At 58.1% G+C, this 21,439-nt stretch overlaps 1 protein-coding gene across 1 annotated transcript; it reads left to right on the top strand.

Moving 5' to 3' along the window:
* Positions 1–7,640: 7,640 nt before the first annotated feature.
* Positions 7,641–21,406, top strand: NID2 (nidogen 2; the record flags this gene model as incomplete). Its single annotated transcript, XM_080618451.1, has 22 exons — positions 7,641–7,829; positions 8,480–8,788; positions 11,650–11,882; positions 12,149–12,579; positions 13,236–13,385; positions 13,462–13,707; positions 13,995–14,195; positions 14,368–14,586; positions 14,819–14,962; positions 15,297–15,425; positions 15,513–15,656; positions 15,748–15,867; positions 15,965–16,201; positions 16,836–17,072; positions 17,211–17,432; positions 17,587–17,756; positions 18,575–18,704; positions 18,874–19,045; positions 19,541–19,698; positions 20,268–20,391; positions 21,169–21,281; positions 21,375–21,406. 22 exons carry the CDS (start codon positions 7,641–7,643, stop codon positions 21,383–21,385), a joined length of 4,089 nt encoding a protein of 1,362 aa, XP_080474577.1. The 3' UTR covers positions 21,386–21,406.
* Positions 21,407–21,439: the final 33 nt, after the last annotated feature.

Raw genomic sequence — 21,439 nt, 5'->3', positions numbered from 1 at the left:
CCCAGCATCCTGCACCCAGGGGATCTCAGGGTGTGGGGATGGGGAACACCCAAGTTGGTGATACCCTGGTGCTTTTCCTCCTGGGATGATGGGGTTTCTTTGCTGGGAAGATGCACTTAGCATCTTAAACGTGCCCAAACACCCTCATTTAATTTGGCAGGTAGAAGCAGAAGTGGCAGCTGGCACAACCCAGCGCCTGGCAGGGCTGATCTCCATGTCCCCTCATCCTGATCGTGATGGTGTCCCTAGGAGAGGGTTTTTTTGGGGGGCTGCTTGGGCACACAGTCCCTTCAAGTTGGGAATATGGACCTGCTCTGAGTCATCGGGTGACCCAGGCAGAAGAAACCCTGCAGACTGCTTCCAGCTGTGTTATTGCAACTCACCTGGAGGAGAAAATAACCCTGGCCAGCTGGGAAATCTGCAGAATGCTGAGAGAGCAGCCAGCTCATAGGGGTCAGTGGGTTCAGGTGCTGCAGCCACCTCCTCCTGCTGCACTTCAGGAGCTGCTGGCATCCCGTTGAGACCACATCCTGCCACGTCTGCCAAAGGGGGGAAAACAAGGATGAGGAAAGAAAGCAGCCCCAGGGTGGGAAGATGTTGGGCAAGGAGGGGGCAGTGGAGCAATGTTTCTTTCCCCCATTGCACAAGCCCCGAAAGCCCAGGGCAGGGTTGGGCCTAGGCGTGGGATGACTGGAAAGAGAAAGGAAAGTGTTTGGGAAAGGGCGAATCACGGGTCGTCTGCTCAAAACACTTACACCTGCAGATCCTGCCGGGGGCGATGGGAGGGGGGCCTGGAGCCCCGGGAGTGAGACGCGGTGGGAATGGGCCCTGGCAGGGAGTGAGGGGGAAAAGGGAAAGGAGGATGGTTTCGGGTGCTGGGGTGCGCCTATAGCGAATGCCTGCCGGGGGGGGGCGGTCCAGGCGCGCTTGTCGCGCCGGTCCCTTGAGCCCCGGTGCTGCGGGCAGGGTCGCTGTCCCGGAGGTGGCACCGGCCGCTCCGTCCCGTTCCCATTTCGCGGCCGCGCCTGTCCCGTCCCGTCCAATCCCGCCGATCCCGACAGCTGCGCCGGGCGCTGTACCCAGGGAGCGATTCGGGCGCAGATCAGTCGGGTTTTCATTCGCTTTCTTCCCCGTGATTTGCGGTGTTTCCCTGGCTCCGCTCCCCGGCCTGGGGCCAGCGAAGGGGTTTACTCGGCTCGGAGGCTGCCGCAGCTGCTGCAGAGGGGTTGAGCGCCATCCTCCTGGGAGCTGCACCCCGGGCCAGATGTGCTGCAGCTGCAGCTCCTCGGGTGCAGCGTCCTGTGTGGTGTCATATGAGAACCCCTCAGCTCCTGCCCGACCCCCTTTTCCCGCTCTCCACGGAGCCACCAGGCCAGAGGAGAGATCCCCTCCTGGGCTCACCAGCTGCTGAGGAGAAGGGACACACATCCTTGGCAAATAGGAACTCACATCAGGATCAAAGCAGCCAAGAAGCCCAAGCCAAAGGAGACAGCTCTCGGCAGGGTTAGATCTGCTGCAGAGCAGCCCATACCTCAGTTAGGAAATATTCTGGGAGGTTTTGAAGCTCGCTTTAAGGGGAGATGGATCCTTAAAGGGGGTGGAGGTGGGTGGGGGAATAGCAGGAAAGGGGAAAAAAAAAAAGGAAAAAAAAGAAATAATTCAACTAAAGCAGCCTGATTTGCTCCATAAGCGTGGGACCCTGGTGAAGACTACACATGTGAGTGCTTACATCCCTCCAAAATTCAGCGGGTCCGCTGAGCTCCCCTGTGGATGTGCAGCCTGTCCCAGGGAACAGGCCGGGTGGAGAAGGCACTTCCCAAATGTGCTGCCCATGTGTTCCGCTATTTCCCATTGAATTTTCAACTAACCCAAGCACTCTGTCCCCATTTAGCCAGATTGCTCAGCCCTAAAATCCCTTTTAGCATGAAACGCCCCTGGGTCTGCATCAGTCTTCAATTTAAAGAACAAATCCTATTGCTTCCATCCGCTGCTGGGGCTGGGGTGACCTCAGCACTGCTGGGTGCTTATTTTGGTCACCGTTTGTATCACAGCAGGCGGAAGGGACACGTGTCGGGTGAGAATAACCTCCTCACACAGCTCAGAGAGGCTCTACGGGACAAAGGCTGGTGGGAGAGCCAGAGCCAGGAAAATGTGGCTTGTTTGCTCAGAGAGGCTGTCAGGAGGGACAAAGGCAGGAAGCAGATAAATGCAGGGAACGGGGCTAATTGCTGGGATTAGTCACCCTGGAGCGTTCGGATGCTGCAGGGGTCAGGGCTGGAGGCCCGAGGGGGTCAGGCGAGGAGGGATGAGCTGGAGAGAGGTTTTGGGAAGAGCCTTGGATTTGTTAGAGCCATGGGAAGGGCTGTTTGAGAGAAGAGCAAAGGCTGACCAGAGCCTGGACCCGATCTCTGGCAATGCTTGCAGTGCAAGCCACAGGGTCCCAGCTTCCCCAAGACTCCCTGCCCACCCGACACCTAACCCATGCAGCAAACAAAGCCTCATTCTGCAGAGGACCCTTGCTTCAGGGTATAAACACCCAGGGAACTGTCTCAAAGCTGCATCAGCTCAGTCGGTGTGTGTCAAGGGCCAGAGACACATCCCTGGGATGGGGCAGGGCTGGAACTCCTGCAGGGGGTAATGGGTGAGGCAACTTCTGCCTGCTGTGCTTTGTGCTGCAACAAAAACACAAGACCCCCCGAAGCACCAGAGCATGGGCTGATTTTATCTCTGCTGTGAACACGCTCCCTCTCTGCCGTCCCACTGGATGCTCCCAGTCCCAGCACAAACCCATCCGAGCTGTTCTCCCAGCAGATGAGATCCCCTCTGCCAGAGAGTTTGCTGGAGCCCGGACCAAATAAGGAACTTGTGACTAATCTTGGGGGAACGGTGCACAGGAATCACTCAGCGTCAGGCGCGCTTGCAAGCTCCCTGTGAGCTCTGTGCCAAGCCCCCAGCACAGGGAGCTTGCAGGGCTCGGTGCGCTCATCCGGCAGCTGTGGTACCAAAACCAGCTTTGCAGCAGTGTTTAGAGAGAGGAAGGAAGGAAAGAGAGCCCCAGAGATTAAAAAACCCCACAGCTTTTCTTTACCTTTATGTCTTAAAATACGTTCTAAAACCTGGATCAGTCCTTTGGGCTGTGGCTCAGACGCCTCAGGAAGCTTTTCCACATGGAAGTGGTGTTTCCATCCCAGGGGTCTCCAGCTCCCTGGGGTGCTGGGAGATCCAAGCTCCACGACCTTTTCAGCCAGGAAAGCACTTGCTATCTTGCCTTTTAGAGTAGCAGCTTGATTATTTCTCCTCTCCATGCACCGAGCCACTTTCCAATACTTCTGCTTTAGCTGAGTTGCCCAGGGCCAAGAAACTGTCCTCAGACTATAAAAACCTTGGGTTTCCATATTATGGACCTACCTGTGATGTAGCACCCCATCATCCCAGCTCTCTGTAAGGACAACATCTCTCCCAGAACATGTTTGGTGCCCTGAGCAGGAATATCTGTGTTAGGTTACAGCTGGAGCATGTGTGATGGACCTGTGCATGGAAATCATCTGCAGCATGGGTGGACACCCTCCAGGAGCTGCAGGCTGCTGAGCCCATGACAGAAACCCTGGGAGCAGGAGAGTAGCTTGGGATGGCTGGGCATCTGGTGGGTGCTCTTGCACCTCAGTGACCTTCAGGCCCATCGTTGATGATGCACCTGAGCAAGTCCTGATGTACCTCCTGGGCCAGACTGGAAGAGGGTGTTCCCACATGCAGGAGCGGTGGGCCAGGGTGAGCAGGTGGTGAGTCATGAGCAAAGCTGGTGCAAAGAAGTGAGCCCAAAGTTAATGAGAACTGTTCCCAAAAATGGAAATGTCAAGAGCTGGGTGCTGCGCTGGTGGGAATCTGCCCCGCTGCCATCGCTTCCCTGCTGTCAGCACCCAGCAGGATGCTCCCAGGAAAGGAAACAGCCACAGGAAAGGCAGCAAGATCAGCCAGGAGCTACGGACCCATGGATGGAGCCACTGGGAGTGATACCTCAACATGGCCTAAGGGGAAGCAGAGACACCCCATGGGAGGACCATGGCCACCCAGTGTTTCCCCCTTTGTCCCTGACACAATACAGAGGTTGTTCCTCCTGCCAGCAAGCTGTGCTCACCCCAGCCATGCATCAGTTGTGGGTTCTCAAATGGCTCATAAGGGTTGAGCTCAAACCTGAGGCTGTGCCCAGCTTCTCAGGAAAGAGGGCAGCTCATAGAGTCTTTTTTCCTTCCGTCTGGTTTTATGCGCCCTCAGAGACACTGCTATCAGATTTGGCTGAAATTATCCAGCAGATTCCAGCTATTAAGGTAGGGAGGATAACCCCCATTAGACATCTCTTTCTCTTAGGACATAAGGCCAAAAAACTAGTGCATACCGATCCAGGGAGATCAGCAATCTGCCCTTCCGTGCTAGAGAACCAGAACCTAAAGGATGTTTATGGCACCAGCTTGTTGTCTGCCCTGCCAAACAGCCCAGCCTCTAGCAGGACTTGTTTCCAATAACCAGGAGGACAAATGCTCAGAGGGCATTATTACAGTGACCCACTAACCCACCTGGAAATGGGATACTGCCTGTGCTGAAGCTGGCTGAAGCCCTGCTCTTACCCCAGCCCTACACCACCCCTGCTCCTGCCTGACATCTCAAAGCACTGAAGCATCCCAGTGCATCCTGCACGCATCTGCTTTCTGCTGCAGTCCCCAACCCTGCTTTGGTCACCAGGAATCAAGTTTCCTTTCCCGACCGCCCCAGGAGAGATGCATGTTTCCTGCTGCTTCCCTTATCTCTGCAGATCCCGGAGCTGACAGGCCTTCAGGAAGAGGCTGCTGGGATTTCCTGCCTAGAACAGCCTCTGAGCCAGGGATTTGCCTGCCCTTCCTTCTCCTCATTGGAGCCCAGGGTGAATGCGAGCCTTCAGCAGGATGGGGGTTGATGGTCCTCCCCCAGCAGTCACATCTGGCAGGAACCCAACCGCGGGGCTGCTGGGGGGTGAGTGGTTTGTCCTGGTTTGCCCATTTTAGCAGAGTTAGTGGTGAGTGTCCATGGTGGTGGGGCTTCTATGTCCATTTGGATCTCTCCCCCCCTCCATCTCCAGAGCATCCTCCAACTTCAGCACATCTGTTTCTGCCCAAAATGCCACCAAGTAAATGCCTATTGACTTTTTTTTTATTGCCCAAGCTATGAGAAGGGCTAATCCTGCCCCAGGCAAAGGCTCTGCTGAGGCACATGGAAGTGATTACAGGGATCAGTCCCTGCAAGCACCTCCTTTTCCAGCACATGGTGTGGGCTAGCATAGCCTGTCCCCATCCATATCCCCGTCCCCATCCCTATCCATGTCTTCATCCCTATTCCCATTCCCATTCCCATCCTTGTCCCTGTCCCCATCTTCATCTTCATCCCCATCCCTGTTCCCATCCCTATACCAATTCCCATTCCCATCCCTATCTTCATCAGTATCCCCATCCTCATCTGCGTCCACATCCCTATAACCGTTCCCATCCCCATCCTTGTTCCCATCCCCATTCTTGTCCCCATCCCCATCCTCATCCCTATCCTCATCTCAATCTGTGTCCTCATCTCCATCCTCGCACTTTGTGAGGGTCTCAGCTGCTCTTTCCAGGGGTTCTGCTCCCAAGGTCAGTGCATGACTCCAGCTCTTCCCAGCTGCCTCTTTTTCAACTGACTCGTGCCAGTTTTGCTGAGGGGGTGGTAAAAAGCATTTTTTAGAATCTTAAAGCCTCTGGTGAATTCCTGGCAGTTGCCCCTTCCACATGGCAAAGGGTCCTCAGGTCCCATGGGGCCCTTTTCTCCTAGGCATGGGGCAGAACTGGCTGACACAGTGTGGGGAACTTGTGGGGGCAGCAGCTCCTCCCTTGAAGACCCAAGGTAATTTACCCCTTAAAAACAGGACTTGAAGATAAGTGTCTTAAAGAAACATCTCAGGACAGCAGCTGCAGCAGCTTGCAAATTAAATTCTCCCTAGTCTTTCCCTTACAACAGCCAGACATTCATAACTACAACATTTCCATCCCTGCAGGGATGCCTCAGTTTGTATTTTCAGTAGCCCCTGAGCATCCCAACAGGACAGCAAGGCTGTGTCTGTTGGTCCTTGCCCACCCATCACCACCTCTGAGGTGCAACCAAATGCCTCTGTTCCCCATGGGAGGGACATTCCAGCTGGGGTCTCACCGGTCACAGGGGCTGCCGGCTCCTTGCAGTGCCTGATTTCCTTGGAGAGCCCTGGAGGTGTTTGAGCTTCAAATGAAAGCCATTTTCTTGGCACGGGGAACTCCTTGAAGGCTGCAGACCGCATCCAGCTGGCCTGAGCCCCGCTCAAAGCTCTAATGGTTTTCCGTGGCCAGGCGAGGCGTCTCCCTCCAAGGGCCAGAGCTGGCCAGCTGACTGTAGCCGAGCGGGTGCAGTCTGTCCGGATGTGGCCCCCGTGGCCACACTTGCCAGGACAGACAGGATTGCAAAGGAGCTCGGCCCCAGCACGGATGGAAGCTGCTTTCCAGGATGCTTGGGATGTGGCGGCTTGCATGGAGGGAACAGGGGCCGCAGTGACAAATCCCTGTCACTGCAACAGGGATGGGGCAGTGGGCATCCAGCTGCTTCCCCTGTGAAGATTCCTACCGGGAATGCCATGAATGTGTCCCTGATTTATTTCTCTTGTCAGCCTACAAGGTTTGACACTTCTCTCCTTATTATCTGGCATTCCTTGGGCATGTATACATTTTAGGACAGATGTGATACTAACACTGGCCTGGAGCCAGGGAAGCGGGAAGTGCTCCAGGAAGATAGAGCAGAGCTTTTGGCTGCTCCCAGACTGGATTTCCAGGAGCACTCAGTGAGTCCAGCTGCCTGGATCTGAGCTTGTCCTTTTCTCCACCACTGTGGGTGCTCCCACTCCAACATCCCAACCCAAAGGCAGGGAACCCCTCCTGTCCTCGACCTCTCTGGGTGGGGATGATGGTCTGAGAAAGGATAAACTACATCAACCCTGCGCCCAGGCTGTCGTGCATGTGTGGGGAGCCCACGGCCGCATCTGCTCGCTGACAGCTTGCCAGTTGAGCTGCATGACATATTTTGGCCGGGTGGCTGTTCCAGTCGTTGTGTCCCCCGTCTCCCCACTCGGTCCCCTGGGGATAAGGAGTCACGTTGCTGCCCGGCTCCAGGGAGAGGGATCCGAGGGGAGCGAGTGAAGAGCGGCCAGGGCCTCTCACTCACGTCCGGGCCCCGGCCCCGCTGGCTGCGGTCTTGGCTCCGGGGGCGCCGCAGCCGGGGGGGGATGCAGGGCCCCGGGGACGAAGCTTTCCCCATCCCCTGGGATGCCACCGTGGTACCCAGCCCGGGGGGGGCGGGGGGGCAGTGGGAGGGGGGCTACAGCCCGGGGCGTATTTTGGGGAAAGACCCTATTGGTCAGGGCCGGGGCCGGGGGATCCAATGGCGGCGCGGCCGCGGTCTGGACCCGCCCCGCCGGCGGCGCGCCCCGTCCGGCCCCGCCGGCTCCGGTTCTCTCCGCAGGGTCGGGGCTGCCCCGTCGGGTGCGCTCCGCGCTGCTCCCTCGCTGCGCTCCGGTTCGCCCCGTCGGGTGTGGTGTCCCGTGGGCGGGCGGCGGCGGCGGGATGCGGGCGGTGGCGGCGGTGCTGGCGGCGGCGCTGGCGGTGGGGGCAGCCCTGCCCCGCCCGGGGCTGCTGCCGCACGGTCTGGCCCGCGGCGATGCGCGGCTGCGGCCCGGCGACGACGAGAGCTCGCCCGGGGTGCCGCTCCGCCCTGCCCCGCGCCTCTACGGCCGCGCTGCCCGCCGCCTCTACGTGAGTCCCGGCTGGCCCGGCCCTCCTTACCCCCGGACCCCTTCCTCCTCTCCATCATCTCCCTCTGCCCTCCATCTTCTCATACTTCCCATCCCTATACCTCACTCCTTCTATCCCTCTTTGCCTCTCCAACTTCCCACACTCCTCTCCATGCCCCTGGCCCACCATCTCTCCTTCCTCCCATCTCTTCACCGCTCTGTCTTTCCATCCCTCCTCCCGCTCACCCCCTTCCTCCCCAGCCTGGACATCCATCTGCCCTTACTGCTTCTCCCCACCCTTCCATGTGTGTCTTTGCTGCCTCTACCACCGCACGTGACTTTGCTCCATGCATCCCTTTTCTCCATCCATTTTCCCCCCTCCACTGCACTCCCACCACCTCATGCCCAGTGTCTCTGGCTGCAGAGGAACAAGAGGGCTTTCTCCTTTGCAGCTGTTCCCCACGGCTGCAGCTGGGGCAGCTCCTGAGCTGCAGCTCTCTGGGGGATGGAAAAGCCCGAGGTCTTTGTTTTCTCTCTGGCCGGATGGGGCCACGCGGCCTCAGGGCCCTCAGCCCTGTGCCCTGCTCCAGCAGGGACGGAGGGACATGGCAGGGAGACAGTGGCTGAGGTGCCCCTGCTGCTCCTGAGCACCCTGCACCGCTCTCTCTGCAGGTGGGGACCAACGGAGTCATCTCCACCCAGGATTTCCCCAGGGAGACACAGTACGTGGATGATGATTTCCCCACAGACTTCCCTGTCATTGCTCCCTTCCTGGCCGACCTGGACACCTCCGGAGACAGAGGGAACATCTACTATCGGCAAGACAACTCTCCGGATGTGCTGAACCAGGCTGTGGGCTATATCCAGGCTGGGTTCCCCCGCACCACCGGCTCCTTCGTGCCAACCAATGCATTTATTGCCACCTGGGAGTATGTGGGCGCCTACCAGGAGCTCTCACAGGACACCGAGCCCTCCAGGAAGGTGAGGTTGATAGGCTGAGGTTGGACACCCACCCTTACATGTCATGGGAGGATAAATCTTCCTTGTGTAGCACCCAAAACAATCAGTCGCATCTTTCTGGGCAGCTGGATGGTGGATCCAGCCTTGGATGAACACTGGGGAAGACATGGAGCTTCTCCTCTCTGTTCAGAGCTGCAGCGGTGGTGGGTCTGTCAGCTTTGCTGATGGGCGGAAGAGGTTTAGAGGTTGCCTTCAAGTCCATGGTTGAAAGTGCTCAGGCTTTTCCCTGCTTACAGTGCTGGTGGCTCTGGATTTGCAGGGCAGAGTTGGGCCAGGGGCAGCTGGTGGGTCACCCATCTTGCTTCTGGTTGCTTGGGGCTGGTCCTTCCTTTTGCCTGCAGTTGATAACACTGCTGGTGAGGAACCGGCTTCAGAGTTTCCACCGTGGGTTGATTCTGTGTCTGGAAAACAAGCTTGTATGTGTTCACCAGGTCAGGAGGTGACCTATGCTCTCCTCTCATGGGCTGATAAACCTCTTGGTGGGTAGACCTCCAGCACTGCCTTTCCCCAAAAACACTGGAGCTGCTGCTGGGTCATGAACTGTCACCTTAGGCTGATGATGTGCTGAGGAGGTGATGGTGACGCTCTGCCGGCAGATGGGCTTCTTGAAACAAGCTGAATGTGAAGAGCTGCAAGAGGAAAACTCCTGTGATGAACACCCAGAGCTGTGCGACGAGTGATGGGCTCTCGCCGCTTTGGGCTGAACCCAAAGCCCATCAACAGCCACCGTGTCCCCACAAGCCACCAGGAGCTGTCCCTGCCACCATCCCCCCCTGCTCCGGGGCCCTTTGGTAGCGGGTTGCTGAGAGTGAAGCCAAGCAGGGAAGAAAATGAGGTTTGGAAGGAAACAACGGACATTTTTTCCTCTAATTTAAAACTTGGGAAAGCAGCTGAAGAGATGCCATCAGGGGCCTCGCAGCGACCTTGCAGCCATCAAAAATGCAGCCTCTCTTCTCTTCCTGATTGTTGTTTTTCCTCTCTGAGAATTTGGTTCGGCTTTTAAAATGAAACTGGTCTTGCTTGGAAACAAGGAAAGGGAAGGCTTCATTCAAGACCCACTGAAATGCAGCTTGTGCCCATGCTTTGCTGAACCCTCTCTTAGCTAAAAAGCTAAAAAACTGCTAAAACGGTCCCCAAAATCCACCTTTTTCTTACCCAACATGCCATTTATTGAAAAGCTGCCTTTCTGCTGCTCAGAACCAGAACTGACCTCGAAGCCTTTACCCCCTGCTTTGGAAAGTAGCCACTCCTCCTTTTTTGAGCGTCACAAGCAGAAACCTTGGTTAAGCCTGGGGGGTTAGAGGCTCCCCCATCCCCTGTCTTGGGGACATAGACTCATGGAATGGTTAGGGTTGGAAAGGACCTTAAGATCATGCTCCTACTCCCTGCAGTGACACTTCCCAGGGCTGCAGGAGCAGGGCAAGAGCTGACCCCTCTTCTGCAGGAGCAAAACTTGCCCTTTGGGCTGGAATTTGCCCTTTGCAGCTCTTTGCCGGGAGCAGTCGGCCACAAACCAGGGGCTGACCTCCCTGTCTTTGCCCTGCATCCCACAGTGCCAGAACATCAGAGTCACCCTCCGGTTCCCCCCTTGCTGCCCACCACAAGGCAAAATGAGCCCTGCAGCTGCTGCTGCAATTTGGCTGCGTGGGGGAGGAATCCAGCCCCAAGGGGGGGGTTTATCCTCCCCCCCCCCAGCTCTTGGCTGCCTTTGCACGGGGTCTCTGAATGCCCGAGTGTGCGATGCACACAACAAGGCTCTTTATATCCTGCGGGACTGCCAGGAAACCTTGTGATGCCCTGGGGGCCCTGCACCCCAAAACTGGGGCTGGTGCTGCAGGGTCAGGCAGGGTTGGGCTGGGGGGTGGTATGGGGGGAGCCCCCACTCCTGTATCTGCTGCTCTGGGGTGAAAATGGGATTTTAATCATTTTTCCTTTACTCAGGCGCATTCCCCTCTTGCTGCTCCCTGCAGCTCATGGGGAAGGGCTTGCTGCTGCTGTGTGCTTATATTTATTGATTCAGAGAGCAGGACCGATGGGGAGGGGGCTGGTCCAAATGCTGTAAGCATTGGTTTCCCCTCATTTGGGGTGACCACGATGTGGCTCATGAGGGTTGTGCTCACTGCAGCCTGCCTGTCCATGGGTTATTGCTGTGGTCCCACTCCCTGGCACAGCCTCACTCGATGCTGGCATGGCCCCAAGGCTCGCAGGGCTGGCACGGCAGGCAGCCAGTGTGCCTATAGCGGGACGTATGGGTGTGGGGAAGGCGGGAGCACATGCATGTTTTTTCCTGAGGAAACCAAGCTAAAATTGTTCTCGGGGGAAGCGGGGGGCGGGATGCAGGGTTTCCTATGATGCTGATGGGATGGAGAGGGGCTGCTGGTGTCAGGGGCAGGATAGGAGGTGGAGGATGGGAGCAAGGAAGCTGCAGTGCACCAGCCTGGTGCACGGGTTACATGGCCAGGGATGCTTCTGGGCATTATTGTAGAGGGCTGTCACCTCCCTGGTCACAGCTCCAAGGGACACCCCTGCAGTGATGCATCTGAGAGGGGATGGCCTGGCTGTGTCATGGGCTCTTGTGGAGGACGATAAGTGTCCTTCCCAGCACGCTGCACTGGGGTTTGGCCATGCACAAGCAGCCCTTGCTCCTGCCCTTCCCCAGGAGGTCTCTCTGCAGGCTGATAAAGGGCTCTTTCGGGACACTTGTATGCAATGTGGTGTGTGGGGAACTGGCTTTCACATCCCTGGTCCCCTTCCCTGTCTCAGTCCTCTGCTGGCATCGTGCCCCTCCATGACGTCTGTCTGTCCTGCTGTCCCTTTGGCAGTTCAACACCTTCCAGGCAGTCATAGCCTACAATGATGAGGACACCTATGCCATCTTCCTCTACCCTGAGGGCGGCCTCCAGTTCCTGGGGACGCGGCCCAAGGAGTCGTACAACGTCCAGCTGGAGCTGCCGGCCAGGGTGGGCTTCAGCTGGGGGGACGGCGACGACCCGAAGAGGGATGGGCTCTTCCACAGCCTGGCCAGCAGCGAGCCGGCTCTGAGGAACCTGGAGCGGTGCGTGGTGTCTGGGGCCATGTGAGGTGGGCGAGGAGACTGAGGTCACCTTCTCCCAGCCCTCAAAGCCTTTGGAAAGCTGGAAGAAGGAGGGAAGCGATCTGGGGTGATGGGCTGAGGTGGGGGTCTCAGCTCCATGTGCACGGGAGCTTTCTGGGAGCTGTGCTTGCGATCCCGTAAGGGGTGGTGTGGAGCAGGGCCGGCACCTTGGGGTGGGTTTTCCACCATGGCTGCAATGGATGTGTTTGTGTGCTGCTGTCCTGCAGGGAGAGCAACACGGGGGTACCAGGCGTGTGGGTCTTCCACGTGGGCAGTGTGGCACCGCTAGAGCATGTGGAGCCAGGAGCTGCACCTGTACGTCATGCATCCGGCAGTGCCGACTACACTCGCGTGCTCTACAGCCTTGCTGACCACTACAGCCTTGCTGACCACTACAACCGTGCTGACCGCACATCCACGGAGCCACCTGCACAGCACGGCTCGGAGACCACACATCCTGCCCATGGACCCCGCGCTCCCGCGCTGCAGGGCACCGTCCCCAGGGGGCTGCCTGCAACCCTGGGGCAGGAGCGGAGCCGCCGGCTGCACCCCAATGGGGATGGCAGTGCCCAGCAGAGCTACTCTGCCAGCCCCTCTTCCTACAGCTCTGGGCATCACGGTGTTGGTGTGGAGGAAGACGTGCATTTTAACCCTGATGGTGAGTGGCCACAGCCCCTCCGATGACTGAGTGGGGACATCTCATGGCGGGTGGCTCCCTAAAAAAAGGCCTCTTTGCTGCAAGCTCATCTCTTCCCAAGCAGCTGGGGCTGGAGCTAGTGTGGGCTAGCATTGCTCCTGCAAAGCTGCTGCCCTTCCAGCTCCTTTCCTCCCAGCCAAATCCTGCTGCCAAGGGCTGCCGGAGCCATATATCCCTGCTTGCCATACATCCCTGCCTGCCGGGTTTGCTGCTGCTCTGCCCCACATTGTGAGGAGGGAAGCTTGGAGCATGGGAAGCTCACGAGACAGGTCCCGGCATGAGGCCAGGGCTGGCCCTGTGCCCCCACCACTGCTGAGTGGGCTGCAGAGCCACTGTGGCATGTGCCTGTAGGAGCAAAGCCCCATCTCTGGGCTGCTGTCTCCCAGGAATAAGAAGGAACTCGATCTCTCACCTTCTGTCAGAGCTGCCTGAAATCAGGCAACAGGTTCAAACCCCTCAGCCTTCCCTGTGCATCCCGGGATGCTTTTCTGGGAGCCACCAGCTGGCCTGTCTCCTGACAGCGTTGACGGTGGGTTTGGGTTAAAGAGGTAAGGTGCCCACCGCCTATGAGGGATGGCTTTGTCACCATGTCCCCAACCCTTTCCCCTTGGCCCCAGTGTTCACCTACAGCGCAGCCAGCAGAGAGACATGTGCCCAGCACCACGGGCGCTGCTCCCCGCACGCCTTCTGCACTGACTACGCCACCGGTGTCTGCTGCCACTGCCGGGCCACCTACTATGGCAATGGCCGGCAGTGCCTGCCTGAAGGTACGTGGGGCAGGGGTGGGGACGGGCATCCCGTGCCTGGGTGGCCACTGCCAGGGGTGCCTGTCTCCCTGCCCAGGGGCTGTGCATCGCCTCAACGGGAAGGTGAGCGGGAGCCTGACGGTGGGACGGGCGTCCGTCCGCTTCCAGGACGTCGACCTGCACGCATACATCGTGGGCAGCGATGGCCGAATGTACACGGCCATTAGCGGGGTGCCCCAGCCTGCTGCCCGCGCCCTCCTACCCCTCCTGCCCATCGGCGAGCTCTTCGCATGGCTCTTTGCCCTGGAGGAACCCGGCTCTGAGAATGGCTTCAGCATCACTGGTGAGCAGGGATCCGGGATGCACCACAGAGTCCCTTTGCTTTGAGGGACATGGCTCGTGGTGGGGTGGGTTGGTCAGATGTGGCGTGATGTGTGGCGTGGGGCAGGTAGTGAGGGGTGTGGGTTCGGGGCAGCCCCATGGCTCCTCCGATCACCTCCCCAGGCTCAGCTGGTGGTCACCTCCCTGCTGCGAGCCCTTGCAGGTGTGCCGGAGGAGCAGGGAAGCTTTGGGCATGTATTCCCTAAAAATCCTACATCTGAATGCTGCCTGTTCCCTTTTCCTGCCCAGGTGCTGAGTTCACCCAGAACCTGGAGGTGACCTTCTACCCTGGAGGGGAGACAGTCCACATCACTCAGACAGCCGAGGGCCTGGGGGCAGACAATTACTTAAGCATCAAGACACACATCCAGGGCCAGGTGCCATTTCTCCCGGAGAACACCACTGTTCACATTGCTCCCTACAAGGAGCTCTACCACTACTCCAGCTCAGGTAAGAGCCCATGCTCAACCCTGGATTCAGTTTCTCAAGCGCCATCCCTGTGTGCCCTGCTTGGAGCAACCCAAAACCACCCCGTTCCCACTGCGGTTCGCAACATCCAAGAAGCATCTCTGCTGACGCCGGCTCCCCCACATCCGATGGGGTTTCTCTTGCCGTCCAGCAGCTGTGACATCCTCTGCTCAGCGGGAGTACATCCTGGTTGCGGGCACCGCCAACCAGACCCTGTCCTACCGCCTGCGGCAGAACATCACCTTCGCCGGCTGCCCGCACACCCGCCTGCTCGCCCGGCAGCGCCTGAACGTGGCGCGTGCCTTCACCCTCTACGACAGCCAGGAGCACGTCCTGCGCTACGCACTTGCTGCCAGCATCGGCTCGGCAGGAGGTAAGCTCCATCACCCACTCCTCGGTGCTGACCCCAGGGTGCCAACTGCTCACTTTGCCCCTAAACAGCCAAAGGAGACGGGATTCTTTTGGCACTGGGGGCTGGCAGCCACAGGTCCCTCCATGGGACAAGGGTGCTGTGGCAAAGCAGTGATGCCTGTGTCAGGGAGGAGTGGGAACCCCATATCTCACAGATCTTTTTCCTGCCCCACTGACGTCCGCCTCCCCTGCAGACAGTGCTGAGAATTCCCCAGTGAACCCCTGCCATGACAGCACACACACATGTGAGGCAACAGCACGCTGCCAGCCTGGCACAGGGATGGAGTACACATGCGAGTGTGCGGCTGGGTACCGCAGGGATGGACAGGGTTGCCGAGGTGAGTGGGGCTGTGGGTGGGTGCAAGGGGTGGCTGGTGCATCCTATCCCCCAGGGGACACTGTGATGGCCACTGCCATTTGGGGTGCCAGGAGGTGCCACAGCACCTGTAGTCTCAAGAGCTGCACCAAGGATATGGATGATTCATGGGGGGAAACTGAGGGAGGGTGACAGGAGGCTGTGGGGGACACTTGGGGAGGGTTATAGGGATGGAGGAAGTGGCAGATGTGAGGTGGGCAGCTTGGGGCAGGACATCCCACCCCAGGCCAGGAGCAGCCAGACCCCAAAATGGGGGTGCCCGATCATTGCTGGTGGTGTCTCCCCCTTTACTCTAGACGTGGATGAGTGCGCAGAAGGCCTGAGCCAGTGTGGCCCCTTCACTCTCTGCCTGAATGGGCCAGGCAGCTACCGGTGCGAGTGCCACAGTGGGTACCGGCCGGCAGAGGACGGGCAGGGGTGTGTGTGTAAGTGCCAGACCTGTGGTTTGGGGTTCCCCCTCCCCTGTGCCCCATGGGCCTTGCCCTAGCCACCCTCACCTCCTGTCCCCACAGTGCTGGCACCAGTGAGCAACCCCTGTGAGGATGGGAGCCACCCATGTGCGCCGGGGGACCGGGCACGCTGCCTGATCCGCGCCGGGGGCCAGCCCGCCTGCGAGTGCCTCCCTGGGTACACTGGTGATGGCATCAGCTGCTCCGGTACGGGGTGCAGGGGGGACCGCAGGGTGCCTGCACTGCGCAGCTGCCAGGGTGCCCTGCCCCAGCTGATCCTCATCTTCCCCGTGCACAGACGTGGATGAGTGCGCCGAAAACCCGTGTCACCCAGCCGCTGTCTGCTACAATACACAGGGCTCCTTCTCCTGCCGGTGCCATCCGGGCTATGAGGGCGATGGTTTCCAGTGCACTTATGGTAAGGCTGGCTGGCTGGCCCCGTACCCCCCGCTGTGCCCCAGGCAACTTCTTGTGTTCTCACTCTGCTGTTGCTTTGGCTGTCCTGGCATTGGAAGGGAGCACACAGCGACTGACACCCTGCCAGCACGAGCAGCTGTACCCGCGGGAGGTGCCACCAGGACCCTCACCTGTGAGCAATGGACATGTGCCCCAGTGTGATGAGGAGGGCCGGTACCGGCCCCTGCAGTGCCACAGCAGCACCGGGCACTGCTGGTGCGTTGATGCGGCTGGGCAGGAGATTGCAGGCACGCGTACGGCACCGGGCAGCACACCGCCTCGCTGCGGGACCCCAGGTCAGTACTGACCCGGGGTGCTTGAGGGGGTGAGGGGAGGAGGGTTGAGTCCTTCCACATCTCGTTGGCATCCCAATGGGATCAGTGGGCACCCAGCTGGTGGGAAGCATCTCGCAGCACTGGCTGCTGTTGTGCTCTGTAAGAGAAGGTGTTGGGAAAGTGCTGGAACAGGAAGAGCTCTGTCTGTTCCTGCCCATCCCACATGGGTGCAGAACTTTGGCCCCAGCTACCTGCAGAGTGGGGACAGTGAGGCTGGAGAGAGAGGAGGTGACCCTCTGCTTAACCACTGAGCTGGGGGCTTCATGGCCGTGGCCTGGGTGTGGGTGCTGCTGAATGGGTGGTTGGGAACATCAGGGAGCTCTTGGGTCTTTAGAGCATCCTGGCCCATGGAGTTATAGTAGCAGTGGCCATTGGGGCACCTCCTCTGTCATCTTGCGATGGAGGTGACAGCCATGGGCTGGTGAGGGGCTGGAGAAGGGCAGCCCCAGCACAAGGAGGGAGGCACCGTGGTGCCAGCAGAGCATCACTCAGCACCTGCAGCCATGGGAGAAGCAAGGCCAAACCCAGGTGCCAAGCGGGTGCAGGGGAGCTGCATGGCACCCCCTGAGCCTTGAGGGGTGTTTGCTGCCAGCAGAGTCCGTCCAGCAGCTGACCCCCTGCGAACACGCGCGGCTGTACCCACGGGAGGTGCCACCGGGACCCTCACCCGTCGGCAATGGGCATGTGCCCCAGTGTGACGAGGAGGGTCGGTACCGGCCCCTGCAGTGCCACAGCAGCACCGGGCACTGCTGGTGCGTGGATGCTTCAGGGCAGGAGATTGCGGGCACACGAACGGCACCGGGCAGCACACCGCCTCGCTGCGGGACCCCAGGTCAGTGCTGCAGCACCCCAGCATGGAGGGGCACCCAGCAACGAGAAGGGGACCAGGGGCTCTGGCAAAGCCCTGAGTCCCCCCAGGCTTGCCCATGGGGTCCATCGCAAGGGAGTGACTATCACCCTCCCCGTGCAGAGTCCACGGAGCGGCCCCGCACCATGTGTGAGCGCTGGCAGCAGAGCTTGCTGGAGCACTATGGGGGCAGCCCCCGCAGCGACCAGTATGTACCACAGTGCGACGTGGAGGGCAACTTCACCCCGCTGCAGTGCCATGGGGACAGCGGGTACTGCTGGTGCGTGGATGAGAGCGGCAGGGAGATCCAGGGCACGCGCTCGGAGCCTGGCAGCACCCCGCCATGTAAGAGCTGAGCACCCCAAACGTGACCCCCCCCTCCCTGCCTGGCAGAGCACAGGCTGTCAGTGCTGCACCCCGTTCCTGCTCAGGTACGGAGCCAAGGGCACAATGCTCCCTGAGCCATCTTTCTCCCTGTCTCCCCCTGTTTATGTGCCAGGTCTCCCCAGTGTCGCACCGCCAAGTGTCCGGCCCTCGCCCCGGCCCGATGTGTCCCCACCGGCCTCAGGAACGTTTCTGCTCTACGCTCAGGGACAGCAAATCGGCTACCTCCCGCTCAATGGCACGCGGCTGCAGAAGGAGGCAGCGAAGACTCTGCTCTCCCTGCACGTACAGTATCTCCAGCATCGGGTCCGGGGTGCAGGACCACGGGAGGGAGATAGGAACAGGCTGATGTGTGCTTCACATCTCTCTGGACCACTTTTGTCTGCACTCTGATGGTCTGAGGCTGATTGAAGGTTGATGTTGGTTTGTGGGACATTGGTCATGCTGGCTGCTGTGGCACTGGGAGGTAGTAGGAGTGCTCTCACCTCTTCCTCCAGCCATCCCCGAGCAGAGAGGCAGGTCACAGATGTGGGGTGCCTGCACAGGGAAGGAGCATGGGTGCTTGCAGAGGCCCCTTGGTCTTCAGTCACCGGCCCTGGGCTGCCATCCGCACGTCTCTACTGCAAAGCTGCCTTTTCCCTTCCTTGGACTCCTCTTGGAGCATGGCCGTGTGCATCTCCATCCAAGCCAGACCAAGGGAGAGGAATGCTGGAAGCTGGGACATGACCCTCCCTGCGCCCTGAGGAACTGAAACACCTTGCCAAGCATTCCCTTTTCCTATCCTAAAGGTCATTCCTTGGGCTGACTTCACTGTTGGAGCAGTCTCTCCCTGAGCCAAAGGGTTCCAAACCCATCTGGATGCGGGTGTGTGCCTGCCACAGCTGGCCTAAAAACCAATGCTGCAGCATTCAGCCGGGGGTGTGCAGTAGGAGCCTGTCAGTGTTGGGTTTCCCAGGGAAAAGGGATCTGAAGTGTCATTCCCATTGCTCCATCTTGCAGAGTGGCTGGGGCAGCTCTCAGTGCTGGGTGGTGGGATAAGGATGAGGCTTTTGGCTGTGGTCCAGGCAGGATTTCACCTTGTGTCCCTCTCCTAACCCTGGCAGGGCTCCATCGTGGTGGGGATTGACTATGACTGCCGGGAGAAGACTATCTATTGGACTGATGTGGCCGGACGGACCATAAGCCGGGCGAGTCTGGAGCCAGGTGCTGAACCAGAGACCATCATCAACTCAGGTGTGCTCCCATCACCCAAACCTGCCCAAAGCCACAGCAGAGGGTCCATGCCTGCCTGTGCCCATCACAGGTTTGAGATCCTCCACTGCGCCCTCACATCCCTTGGCTTTGGGTCAGGATGCTGTGACGGGTCCAGGAGCAGCTCTGACCATGCCCGTCCCTCCAGCAGGACTCATCAGCCCCGAGGGGCTGGCAGTGGACCACCTGCGCCGAGCCATGTTCTGGACTGACAGCGGCCTGGATAAGATCGAGAGAGCCCGGCTGGATGGCTCCGAGCGGCGCGTGCTCTTCGACACAGACCTCGTCAATCCCCGGGCCATCGCGGTGGACCCCGTCCGAGGGTGAGCAGCAGCGTGGATTTGCACGCAGGGCTTTGCAAGGTGTAAGAGCTGGACACTGGTGGGGTGCCAAGGACCCATCCTACATTGCACACCCACAGGAGGGATTGGCTCTGTTCCCACCCGCTCTTTCACTGAATAATTCAGGATCTGGCTAAACCTGCCGTTTCAGCATCAGGATGTACATTAGTTGTGAAAGCTTTGAAACACGCCTGGTGTTCGAAAACACAAACTGTGCCTCTAGGGTGCTGTTGTGATACAAAATGTGCTACTCCTAAGACTCGCCCTCACATAGGAGCTACAGTTTGGGCCGTAAACATGTTTGACATTATTCTGGTTTTCTGGTAGAGATTTTTTCAAATCAAATAAAGATTTCAGGCAGTGTTAAGGGGAAAACCTGGCCTCTCTCCGAGAGAGCCAGTAACAAAGAGAAAGCTCCTCATCTCCTGCCACTCCTGTTGTGTGTCCTGATTGTTCATGATGTACTTTTTTCCCAAGCAACCTTTACTGGACGGACTGGAATCGTGAGGCACCCAAAATTGAAACATCCACTGTCAATGGAGCCAACAGAAGGGTCCTGGTGAATAAGGACATCGGCTTGCCCAACGGCCTGACCTTCGACCCCTTCTCCAAGCTGCTTTGTTGGGCAGATGCAGGTAACTTCTTCGCCCAGGATGGATCAGACCAAGACATATCAAGCCTCGAGGGGAAATCCAGCTATGTATAAGCACAAGTAAGGGTAGGACAAGGAGGAATGGCTTTAAACTAACAGAGGGGAGGTTTAGGTTAGATATTAGGAAGAAGCTCTTCCCTGTGAGGGTGATGAGACACTGGCACAGGTTGCCCAGAGAAGCTGTGGCTGCCCCATCCCTGGCAGTGTTCAAGGCCAGGTTGGACAGGGCTTGGAGCAACCTGGTCTGGTGGATGGTGTCCCTGCCTGTAAAAGAGGGTTGGAACTGGATGGTCTTTAAGGTTCCTTCCAGCCCAAACTGTTCTGTAATTCTATGTATGTCTTATGTCTTCAGCCTATTGCTACCTGTAGGCTTCTCTGTCCCCTTCCACTGTCCTGCCCCAAAGGACTTTGTGTAACAGGGTCAAGGGGGCTTACAGCAGAAGTTGCTTCTACACTCTTAGGCTGAAAAGCTGTTTCAAAATTCAGTGAATACAAAGAACATGCTTGGTGGGGTTATTTTTGTGGCCTGGTAACTGTCCTGTGTTTGAAAAGGAACAAAGCATCTGGAGTGCACATTCCCTGATGGCACGGGCCGGCATGTCATACAGAACAACCTCAACTACCCCTTCAGCATCATCAGTTATGCCAATCACTTCTACCATACGGACTGGAGACGGTAAGGAAAGCAAGCCCCCTCCCTTTCACGGCTGGCAACGCTGAGGAGCATTTCCTAGGGCTCTGCTCCTCGAAGTGGCCAGGAGCCAGGCTCCGCACTCTCTGTGGAGCTGTGCTAGCCAGCAGCTTGGAGGGCCTTTGAGCCAGAGTGGGGGGAAACGAAACATATCCCCAGCTTGCTCCCTGGTCCCCAAGTCCTGGAACCTCACCAGAGCACTCTTGGTGTCTCCTGCAGTGCCACGTTCAGCAACACCCGCTTGTAAATCTCAGCACAGAAGTTGTTTAGGAACAACCCCAGCTTCCCAGGAGGGACAGAAATAGTGGTTGGGTTTGTTGGGGTTTTTTTAAGTAAAACTTGGCACATGTTTCTGGATCTAGATTAAGTCAAAGAAAATATTCTGTGCTGGGTTGTTCCCTTCCCTCCACCACCCAAGGCCTGCAGCGTCAGGAGCTCGCCTCTATTCCCACTCCAGCTGGAAGCTCTCAAAACTTCGATTCAACCGTAGCAGATTACAACAAACGCTTAAGTGCTTGTCATGCTTGCAGGAGACTCTCAGGGAGATAATCTCTCCTTGGAAGGCCATCTGTGTGACTGGCTCACCAAAAAGAGACACTGAACAAACTAGATGTAGATTTTATGGAGGAAATTTATTTCCCCCTGTTCTGCAAGTGTTCAGACCAATCTTTTGAGCTGCCTCTGTTCCTAAATGTATACAGATGGGGGGAAAAAAACCCAAGTTTCCTAGGTGAGTAAAGCACTTCTCCTCCTTATCACCAGGGATGGTGTGATAGCTATCGATAAGGAAACTGGCTCCTTTACCGATGAGTATCTTCCAGAGCAGCGATCACATCTCTATGGAATAACTGCAGTTTATCCCTACTGCCCTGGAGGTAAAACCCACCACAAAACCCACCCACCCTTGATTGTCTAACAAACAGCTGCTGTGTGCTTGATGTGCTAAAGATATCCATTCCTGTCTGCAGCGAGGAAATAGTAACTGCTATTTCGAGAAACAACCATCTTTGCACCTAAAAGAACTTCAGACCCA

The sequence above is a fragment of the Psittacula echo genome (genome assembly GCF_963264785.1).
Source record: "Psittacula echo genome assembly, chromosome: 5".
In the NCBI taxonomy this organism is placed as follows: Eukaryota; Metazoa; Chordata; class Aves; order Psittaciformes; family Psittacidae; genus Psittacula; species Psittacula echo.
Note: the sequence above shows the minus strand (reverse complement) of the source record. Positions and strands in the feature narration are given on the sequence as shown.